The sequence below is a fragment of the Anser brachyrhynchus genome, assembly GCF_964034855.1.
Source record: "Anser brachyrhynchus genome assembly, chromosome: 4".
Classification (NCBI taxonomy): Eukaryota; Metazoa; Chordata; class Aves; order Anseriformes; family Anatidae; genus Anser; species Anser brachyrhynchus.
Genome location: NC_137698.1, coordinates 76777447 through 76788382, shown reverse-complemented (window position 1 = coordinate 76788382; position 10936 = coordinate 76777447). Strand labels below are relative to the sequence as shown.

The following is a 10936-nucleotide window of genomic DNA, read 5'->3' as shown; positions in this document are numbered from 1 at the left end:
CAGGTCCTGGCTTCCTCGGTGCATCTGAGGCTGAAATGAGTATGTCAAAGGGGGGGGAAAAAGAGATGGACATAGGGCTGGTTGCCTCCAGGAGCTGGTGGCCACCCAGCAGGAGGACGGCTGTAGTGCTGAGGGTGGATAAGCAGAGGCTGGTGTCAAGCACTTGGAAAGGAGCAGGTCCAGGGAAACGTTTGAGGTTTGGGGTTGTAGGACCCAGGGAGGTTGTACTGTCTCCGTCCTTGGGGGTTTTCAAGATGACATTCAACAAAACCCTGAGCAGCCTCATGGCTGACCCTGCTTGGAGCAGGAGGTTGGAGCAGAGACCTCCTGAGGTTCCTTCCAACCTGAATTTCCTTACAATCCTATGATCCTAAGACATACCCCGACGGTTCTGCACTTGCAGAGCCTTTCCAGAGCATCCAGGAGTTACAGAGGAGAAGCCAGCACATCATTCCAGACAATCATTTCCTGGTTTTTATCAGACAAATTGCACACTGGTAAATCTGACATTCCCAAGCAGCTTTAGAAAATGCTACCTTTAACCTCCAGGGTCACGCTGTGAGCGAACAGGTGAGAACTGAATTTGATTTCACAGAGCCAGACAGAATAACACCAGGGAACAGAAGCTGGGTGGATTTAAAAAAATCACATTTCTTTTCCATCAAGAAGTGTCACAGTGTAACACCTGGAGATGTCTCAGACCACGCTGGGATTAAGGAGCCGTGACGCTGAACTATTCTCAGGGACTATTCTCAGGGACTGTGGTTCCCCCATCCGGCAGCAAATGCCTCCCTGCTCCTACCACCGCTGAAGAAGTCAATGACAATTTCAGCAGTTACCACCAACAGCCCCAAATTCTGATTTCCATACCTGCATGGGGTAAGCTACAGCAAACTGCATCTCATAAATCTCTCCATAGTCACCCTCACACCTCTCTTTGCTGAACTCTTCACTTAGAAAGAGCAGGGCTATAAGAAGAAGAAACATCTGGTGGCAGTGCTGGTTTTGTGATACATTTCCTGTGCTCGCGGGATCTCGGTGTGTCATGTCTCCATCATCTCCTGTGCTCAGCTTGCTGAGAATGAACTTGCCTTTTTATTTTCCTTGACTCGGGGGTTGCCTTTTGCAATGAGAATAAAACAATAACTTAAGGGTAGAGGAAATCTTAGTATCTGCCTCCCCCAAATAACACCTGAGAAGAACTAAGATCTTTTAGCCTGGAGAACTTGGATAAATGGAGTAGGAAGTATTTATCGCCATCATCGGTTATTATTCATTTTTCCCTCCCAAGGTAAAAAGTGGGAAACTTTTGTTACAGTCTTGCTTTATCCCCAGCTGGTGCTATTCATAAATGTTTCATCAGGAGCTCTGTAGGCAGCACGTCTGTTCTTGGTACGAACACATCCGCTGCTCTGAGGACCCTGCCTGGAGGGTGGACTCTGCCGAAACATTTATGGGATCCCATAAACTCTACAGGATCCCATAAATCTGAACGGAAGGGAGGAAAAACAATTCTTACAAAACACAGTGGGCGACTACCTTGTTTGTTTACCACAGGAGTATGGCACGCTTCTTTTTTTTCTCTCTAAGAAGTCTGAATTATTTCCTTAAAAATGCTGTCACAGTGGGAGAGCGGCTCATTGTATTCCTGATGCTACACATGGATAAAAAATAAAATAAAATTGAAAGCCCTGAGAGATGTACCCTTGGCTCATAGAAAGCTGGAAGCTGACTGTGAGGTCTGTGTAAGCCATAAAGCTTTTCTGTTTGCTATTCGTAACAGTTGTGCTGCCCGTGCCACCGTTACCAGCAGCATCTCAGCTGTGCCTGGCACCACAGCAAGAACCAGAGCCAGAGCTGTGACCTCCAGTTTTATTTCTGTAGCTGCCTCTGCCCGGTCAAACACAAGGGGTGGAGAGACATCTCCTAATCAGTAAGTTGAGGACATCTCCTAATCAGTAAGTTGAGGACATCTCCTAATCAGTAAGTTCCAGCATCCTGGAAAGTCCTCCAGGATGGCCCATGGCTGGCATGGACAAGGACATCAAAGCCTTCCAACAGCCACCAGCCTCCAAACCAACAAAATGAGCAGCCAACGCTTTTTGGTGGGAGTTGTTTGGCACGGGACATCTCAGTAGCACGGGATGTATGCGCTTATTTTTGAATCAGATGCAGTCATCGGCCTGGGGGTGAAAAGTTTTGGTGTTCCCTACACGGAGGTTCTCCAGGTGCACGTCTCGGGGCTAACAACAGTTATTTTCAGCCTCTGTGTTTCCAGCATTGTTTTCCCCATCGGTGCTGCAGGGATCTACTAAAAATAAAAAGGTATTCATGGGAGAGGGTGCAAAGGCAGCTGTTTCCATAGGCAGGTGCCAATGTTGAACTAGCCAAGCTGAAAGCACAGTGAGAGAGAGCACTATCAGGTCAAGCAGAGCCTTTACCCAGGTTTTGTTGTTTAATATTGGACAAGATTTAGGCCAGGAGAACCCACTAAGGAACACCACCAGCAGGTTCCCCCTTTTCCATAGCACTCCGCTTTCCTCTTCCTTTCTTTGGCAATTGTGATGGATTTCATTCAGTGTTTGCAGCCTTCAAAACATGCAACAATAGTGGGACAGTGAGGCTCAGGAAGCGGGGGAGCAGGAGTAGCTGACGTAGTGTCCGCTCCAGCCATGCTGCCAGGCACCCCTTCCCCTTCCACTTCACTCCTCCAGGAAGCCTGACCTCTTTTGGGTGTTTTCCAGGCTGTTAATCTGCTTTAGCATCACAGGGGAAGGCAAGGCTGTGGATAGCAACCCAGGGCAATGCACCAGTGGTTTAAAATGCCTTCCCTTGTTGGCTTGAAGAAGGGACTTCAAGGCAAAACTGCAGCAAGCCCTGTCCCAGGAGGATGCCCTTCACCTCTCCTCTCCTCTCTCTCCATGGCCTTGTGTATTTGGGGCTGAGGAGCTCTGCATGGTCCTGGGCAGGTGGGTGAACACCCCCATGAGGCAGGACTATGGCCATCAGGGTCTTGCTTACGTGGCAAGGAGAAGATGGAGCCAACACAACACCCATGTACTGGATGAGGATGGGGCTTTCTGCAGGGAAAGGACATCAGGGACATGCTGCTAGGAGTCGTTCCCTTCCCTGCACGAGTGCTGGATGAGGAGGGAGCCTGGCTCTGGGTTTAAGGCTAGTGGTTGTAGCCTTGTAACAGAATCACAGAATCACAGAATAATTAAGGCTGGAAAAGCCCTTCAAGATCATCTGGTCCAACCATCCCCTTACCACCACTGTCACCCACTGAACCATGTCCCCGAGCACCACGTCCAACCTCTCCTTGAACACCCCCAGGACGGTGACTCCACCGCCTCCCTGTCACCCCGTCCCTACACCTGACAACTCTTTCTGAGAAGAAATGTCTCCTCATTTCCCACCTGAACCTCCCCTGGCACAACCTGAGGCCATTCCCTCTCGTCCTATCACTAGTTTCCTATGAGAAGAGGCCGACCCCCAGCTCCCCACACCTTCCCTTCAGGCAGTTGCAGAGAGCAATGAGGTCTCCCCTGAGCCTCCTCCATACCAAACACCCCCAGTTCCCTCAGCCGCTCCTCACAGGACTTGTGTCCCAGGCCCTTCACCAGCTTCGTAGCCCTTCTCTGGACATGCTTCAGGGCTTTGGTGAGCAGCTGGTGCTGCTCGTAGCACACCAGCAAGCTCATCTTGAAGTACATCCACAGGCTAAAAAATCAAGAAGAGCTCAGGATGGACACGGGATGTACACCGTCATTGTACGAGATGGGGCAGGGCGGCATGACACCTGGCTGTGGGACATTTGTATGTGGTGATATCGGGTCACGGCCCGGTGTATTTATCTGATCTCTGCCCCGTGGCAGAGGGTAAAGTCTGATTTCGGTTTCAAGGGCAGCACAGCCCTGGAACAAGCTCCAACCTGAAGAGAGAGGTTGGTGAAGTCCACAGCCCCGGCAAAATATATAGCCGCATTGAAATACAATGTAGAGAGAGGGTGTGGGACGAAGGGCTGGGTGGTGGAGGAAGAGGAGGATGCACTCTCTGTGTTTTTTAAATTTTTTTTAAACAAAAATCATGCCCAAGGGACTAGTGGAACAACTCAGTGATCCTTGTGGGTCCCGTCCACCTCAGAATGTTCTATAAGCCTGGGACTGCACGATCCTCATGGCATCAAGTTGTGTCAGGGGAGGTTTAGGTGGGAAATGAGGAGACATTTCTGTCAGAAAGGGCGGTCAGGTGTAGGGACGGGGTGACAGGGAGGTGGTGGAGTCACCGTCCTGGGGGTGCTCAAGGGAGGGTTGGACGTGGTGCTCGGGGACGTGGTTCAGTGGGTGACAGCGGTGGTAGGGGGGTGGTTGGACCAGATGAGCTCGGAGGCTTTTCCAACCTTAATGATTTTGTGATTCTATGATTCTGGGGTTCTTTTATTTTATGATTCTGTGACCCCACAGCTCAAAATGGGGCACGTTTGGGGTGGGGGGGGACCCAACCCCACAGCCCTCAGGGGGCTCGGGCGAGCCCATACCACAGCGGTCGGCGGGGGGCGAGAGGGGCTGTGCCGGGGGCTGGACGCGCCCATGACAGGAGGCGGGGGGTGGGCTGGGCGCTGCGCCGGGGGACAGGCGTTGGACGAGCCTATTCTCGTTGTGCGGGGGGGACAACAAACCACATCCCTCACTCTCTTTACACCCATCTATTGCCGGAGGGAGGAAACCTTTAGAACCTTCTCAAAAATACTTAAACTGAACGTCGGGCTGCGTTCTGTCCGCCGCCGAGGCGAGGAGCTCGGGCGGCGGTGCGGCCCATCCTCCGTTCCCCCCCCCCCCGTCCCTTCAGAGGTGGCGCGGGCGGGGCGGGGCGGGGCGGGGCTGCGGGCCGCGGTTGCTGGGGGCGCCGAGGTGCCGCGGCTCCCCTCAGCGGCTCCCCTCAGCAGCCCCCCGCCGTCGCCATGGCGCTGTGCGGCCGCTCCGCGCTGCTCCGGCCGGGCCCGGCCCCTCGCCCCTCGCCTCGCCGCGCCCCCGCCGCCGCCGAAGCCTTCGTCAGGTAACGGGAGAGGGGGGTGGGAAGGGGCCGAGGTGGGTGTTGGGGGGTTGAGGGGGCTGGGGGGGGGGGGCGTTGGGGGGGGCTGTGGGGGCTGTGAGGGGGCTTGGGGCTCTGAGGGGACGCTGTGGGGGCGATATGGGGGCTCTAAGGGGTTCGGGGGGGGTCTATGGAGGCTCTTAGGGGACGCTGTGGAGGCGATATGGGGGTTCTGAGGGGTGAGCGGGCTCCACTGGGGCTCTGAGGGGACGTTATGGGGGCCCTGAGGGGACTGGGGGTGATATGGGGGCTCTGAGGGAGCGCTAAGGGGGGCCTGAGGGGGCAGGGGGGGCGTTTGGGAGCTCTGAGGGGGCCAGGGGCGATATAGGGGCGTTTTGAGGGCTCTGAGGGGGAGCTGTGGGGGCTCTGGAATGGCTGGGGGCTCTGAGGGAGCGCTGAGGGGGCCAGGGGTATTGCAGGAGTGCTGAGGGTGCCCCTGGGGAGGGTTTTGTGGGGTAAGGGTGTGGGGGCGTCGAGGGGTTCCCTTGGGGAAGGGATGGGGTGTTTCGGGAGCTGCGGGCACTGAAGGTGGTGATTGAGTAGAAAAAGGAGGTGTAAGGGACTTGGGGGGGGTCTCGGGGCAGGGTGTGGGGCTCAGGGGGTTTGGAGGCACCGAGGGAGGCTGCAGGAGGGGTGGCAGGGGTGTCCAGGAGCGGTTTGGGAGAGGCAGGGAGGCCAAATTAGGGGTACCTGGGGCAGAGATGAGGGAGAATCAGTCCTGGAATCGTTAAGGTTGGAAAAGCCCTCCAAGATCATCTGGTCCAACTGTCCCCGTACCACCACTGTCACCCACCGAACCACGTCCCCAAGCACCACGTCCAACCTCTCCTTGAACACCCCCAGGGATGGTGACGCCACCACCTCCCTGGGCACCCCGTCCCTACACCTGATCGCTCTTTCTGAGAAGAAATGTCTCCTCATTTCCAGCCTGAAATTAGGTTGTATTTATGGAAACAAAGGAGATCAGCGCGGTTTGTTTGTGTGGGCAGCTGCTGGGGGGCTCGTGCAGAGCTGCCTGGGGGCACAAAGGCGCTGAGTTTCAGGAACAGGGAGGGCAGGGCTGGAAGGAGATGGGACATGGGGCCGTGTTAGGGGATAATGGTGGCTCCCCGGGAGCTCAGGTGTCAGCTCAGGTATCTTTAGGTTGCTAGCTCTGGTCTCTTTTTCAAGGCTTAAGGTGTGTGCATTGAGCTACGGTCTGTTATCTGAAGTGTTTTGAGTATCCCAGAGAACAACCCATGGAAATAACGACTGCAAGCAGCAAGCATTTTGTAGTACAATACGTGGAAGTACTCACCAGTGAAAAATCAGATAATAGAATAACCGGGACGTTGCATATGAATTGCAAAATTGCTGCAAACAAACAGTTGGCCAAGCTATTTGGTATTAAAATGGCTGTATATTTGCCACAAGCTTTCTTTTTTGTTCGAGAAGGGAATAAGAGCATTTTTACTTGTCAGACAATGTGCCTGTAAAATGAGAAATTCTGCACTGAGAGAGAAATGGAGGTCGTTGTGTTTGCCTGGAATACACGAACATGGCTGTTCGCGATGGTTGTGTTCCTTCTCAGCCAGCCGTTAGGAACTGAATTGATCACAAGAGGGAAGGCAAAAAGAAGGGATCTTTTTCAAATACTTGTTTCCCACTGAATAAATTAACCATATTTTTGCTTATAAGGAGCTTGCAGTTTGTTCATAGCTGGAGAGGATCTCACAATTCATTAGTAAGAAAATACCAAGAAGGTAAAACAAAACAAAACAAAAAAAACAAAAACCAAGCTGAAAGAGAAAATGGTTTCCACTCAAGCCCCCTTTCTTTATGAGTGATTTCTGTAATTTGAGATCCTGTTTCAGAGTTGTCATGAGAACGTTCAGGCTGTGAACATCTGCAAGCTTTCGAGCTCCGCTGGGAGATCCAGACAGCATCTGTAATTTGGCGTGTTTGTAGGAGGCATGTCATCCGTTTGGTTTTTTTTCCTCTTCAACGTTCGTTCTTGTGCAGTTTTTTTTTCAGTCCAGATGGAGGAGGGAGGCCAGTGTTTGCAATAAATTTCCCAAGCAGTCAGCAGATACAAGGCAGTTAATAAAAATAACTTAAAACAAAACAATCCGTTACCCTTCCCTCCCCCCCGCCCCCAAGTCCCAAACAGGAATGGAAAAATTCTTAAGACTATATAAAGAATAGAGAAACGGCCAGAGATAATTCTTGGAGTTCTTCCACATGCTTCAGAGATTTGGTCTGCTGTGTGGTGTGCTGGAAGCTGGCGTTGCCACAGGGACCCGAAGCGCTGTAACGACAAAAGGAAGAAAGCAAGTTTTGTAAATGAAGAGCAAAAGTCCCTTGACTAAGAGATGAGCATTGGCCAAAAAAGGGTGCTCCTTTTTAGAAGGTGATGTCATGCTTCATGTGTCTGTGTTTAGTAGGGACCATGTGTTTTACTTGAGTATACGTGCTTTTTTTGATCAAAATTCCTGTTAAGCATCAGCATCTGAAACCAAGGTGAGCTCGTTCCGTTCGGTGCGGATTTGGACCCACCCAGTTCTGCGTTACCCTCATGTAAAATAGCGTAGGCAAATCCTCGTTCTTATTTACCCACATTTCTAACAGGCACACAGGAAGAACTCATCTGCATTTTATGTGGGGAAATGCAAAGCGAGTACTTGGGTTTGTTTGACATTGTCTCTGCCTCTATGCCTGACGTTATTATCCTCTGCACCGTTCTGTTTTTAATCACCGAGTGGTTAAGTGTGTGGCTTTTTTTCCTACAGCTTCAGAGATCTGTCGGTGGGGTGTTCGGGAACATGGTGCTGCAGAGACAAAAGAGCTGTTGTGGTTTCCCAACCCATTCTAGCTGGGGACATACGTATCTGTGTTGCAGGATTAACAGTTTGTATCCGCGTGTTCCTTGGGTAATTATGCCGAGGGTCAGGATTTTGTAATGGTAGTTTCACCTAATTTTTTTAAAAGGAATGCTCTGTATTTTAGCTATGCAAAGAGGGACCTAAGTTAGCTTGTTGAAGGGAGAGAAACAAACCCTGTTCCCTGCATTTGGGTAATTTTCTACCATGGTAGGGAGGTAAGAGACGTTAGGGTCTGTCAGCTGCCAGTTTGGGGCCAGAGTTCAGTGGGATGTGGAAGTGGAAAGGCAGGGTGTCGCTTTGTTAGGTGATAGGTTTTCTGAGGTGAGTGGTTGGCATCCTCACTGACGTGCTGCAGTTTCAGAAGGTGAAACTACGGAGCCGGTGTACACACGTCAGGCTGTAAAATAATGCATCATGGCCACAAATCTGGCTGGCATCTGCGTGTGCACAGCTGATGGGCAACCGTTAGAGTGCACCCGTGGAAGAACTTCACTTGGCTTCCAGCCCGTTAGCTGGTGGTGGGACTTCCAGTTGTCCTGAAACCACGCTGGCGTGTATCTACGTGACACATTAAATTAAAGTAGGTCTTGTCTGCGAGCTGCTCACAGCAAACAAGTGTGCTGAAGGGCTGCGCTGGATCCAAGTGTGGTTATGGAAATACCGGCGTGAATATTGATGTGCAGCTTTATTAAATAGTGCTGCTGTTCGGGTGTGCTGGGGTGTGAGAGGTCCCAAACAAGCCTGGAGTTTGGAAACAGCACCGGGTAGTCCCAAAACCCAGTAAGAGTCTCTTCTGTGCTCCGAGATCCCTGGATTGTGGTAATGAATATTACTCTCCAGTTAAACTGAAGAAGCAAGGAATTTGGTCCTGCAAAATGCACACCGAGTTGAAGTTTCTTCCTCTGCATCCAGTCTTAATGTTAGTTACTGAATGTTGCTAAACACTGAGTGTTTCTGAAGACACGAGGTCTCCTGTTCATAGGCAAGTTGCCTGTGTTCTTTGTAGAGAAATTGTGAAAATAGCTGCAAAATTATTGTATGTGAGGTAGGTGTACACAATTGTCTGAGTGCCATGCAGTAAAACAGAATTATTTTGGTGAATTAAGGAAGTAAAAAAAAAGGGGGGGGGGGGGGGGGGGGCAAAAAACCCCTCACCAACCAACCAAGAACAAGCATTTTCAGGCTTGATATTAAATTTCAAATAAACTGCTTTTGAAATTCATGAATTTGAGAGCCTTTAACTCAGTCTGGCTTCTGGTTTCTGTTTTCATAAATACCTTAAGATGTTGATTATGTTGGAGTGTGGGAAATCCAGTGCTCTGCTGTATGCAGACAACAACAAGGGTTCTGGTAGAAATTGTGAGGTCAACAAAAAGCCTGCGAAGAATAAACTTTTTTTTTTTTGAGGGGTAGAGTGGAAACAGATGGTGGTAGCAGCCAGTTAACAAGGAGTGGGATCTGTGGAGGGGAAAAAAAAGCGTGAGCCGTTCTTTATCTTTCCAATTTCTTATTTTTATTTTTATTTTTAAATCAAGTACTTAAGGCAGACACAGCCTTTAACGTTAGGTAGACAGCACGAATCCCTCCAAGTCATTCCCCGAAGACGAGCCTTGATAATGTGAAGATTTGCACGATCTTGCCAGGGGTGTCTCCGACGTTGCTTCCCCTTGTCGGCTGCTGTCTGGTAAAGCTCTACCACGTGCGGGTTTTTAAGACTGCCTAGCCTTTGTGGGGGAGGAGTGTAACATCTGCCAATATGGAGCAAAACATGCTCAGCTCAGCGCTCCCTAGGGCAGCGGAGTTGCATCCATCATCCGAGCTGCACGGTGACCACAGCTGCGCCATCCCAGGCGTTGGGCGAGCCAGCCTGGGGGAATCGGGGTAGGAATCAATGGGGGATCGGTGCTGGTCCTGATCCTGCTCGAAGCACTGCTCGATTGCGACGAGAAAACGAAAGAATTGAGCTCGCAATGAGGGGTGCAGTAGAAGAAATACGTTGTGGAAATATAAATTTAAGTTAAAAAGCCGGGTGGCGTTATTTTCGAAATATATTTGTTTTTCTCTGACTGTGAAAGGCACAGTTGTTAATTCTCCGTTTGCTGCCAGGCACGGCGTGTGGCGCTCTGCCTGTTACCGAGCTGTGACAGGCTAGGCTGTTATAAAGCAAGGTACTTTGCATAATTAGTAGAAGACGTGTGAACAGATGAGCGCTAATTCTTAGAAGTTAATGACTGTTAATTTTCTTCCCTTTTTTTTCTCATCTACTCCAAGACTAGCGGAAGATCAAGAATTGAATCAAGAACCTCAACGGAGCGTTTCTTAATTGGCCTAAATGCGCGTTATTACCAGATGCTACCCCAAAACGTGGCTTTGCTTTTTGACCCTCCTTCCTTGACAATCAGATTAGCTTGTAATGGCTGAAAGGATTATATATATGTGCATTTTTTTATCCATGGTCTAGAGTTTGTGACTTGACATACGGCTTCAAGGTTGTTGGTGAGATACAAAGGCAATGAGAAGGCTGAGACAGTCCCTTGGAGCAGTGGGGGTGCTTATAGTGGTGTAAACCCATGTAGAAACTGGAGAGATCCTCACTTCATCTGCTTCAACTCCATACCTGCTTGTAAAGCAGCCCGGCTGGCTGTGCTAGTCTCGCTGGGCTGTTTGCTGCAGACTAGTTCAGGTAGCTCACAGCTCAGGTCTTGTCCGAGGCTCACAGAAGCCCAGGACTTTAGGGTTTCCTTACAAGGGCTTCACATAACTGTGGTTTCGAACCCCTGTAACGCTTGTTTTCAGCATCAAGCTACTGCAAAATGAAGCTGTGGTTACGTACATGCAGGGATCCAGAGCCTCATCTTCCAGGAGAGCATCTTGAAGCCCGGAGGGTTGTGCTGCTCTGCAGAGACCCTTCATTGCATCTGTTTGAAATTGTGGTCCTGGGCTGAGGTGGAAAGGAGTAAAATTCAGTACCCTTGCTAGGG

At 50.6% G+C, this 10936-nt stretch overlaps 1 protein-coding gene across 4 annotated transcripts in view; it reads left to right on the top strand.

Moving 5' to 3' along the window:
• The first annotated feature begins 4577 nt into the window (after window positions 1–4577).
• Window positions 4578–10936, top strand: part of DNAAF9 (dynein axonemal assembly factor 9) — a 74948-nt gene continuing 68589 nt past the window's right edge. For 2 of the 4 annotated variants that reach the window (XR_013951348.1, XM_080592235.1), the window contains exon 1: window positions 4578–5058. Coding sequence is in view for 3 of the 4 variants with exons in the window: in XM_080592235.1 (XP_080448361.1) it covers window positions 4593–5058 (466 nt within the window). In the remaining variant the exon portion in view is untranslated. Of the gene's footprint in view, window positions 5059–7268; window positions 7484–10936 lie in introns of those variants that run through there. The other 2 variants (XM_080592236.1, XM_080592237.1) reach the window with 2 other exon arrangements.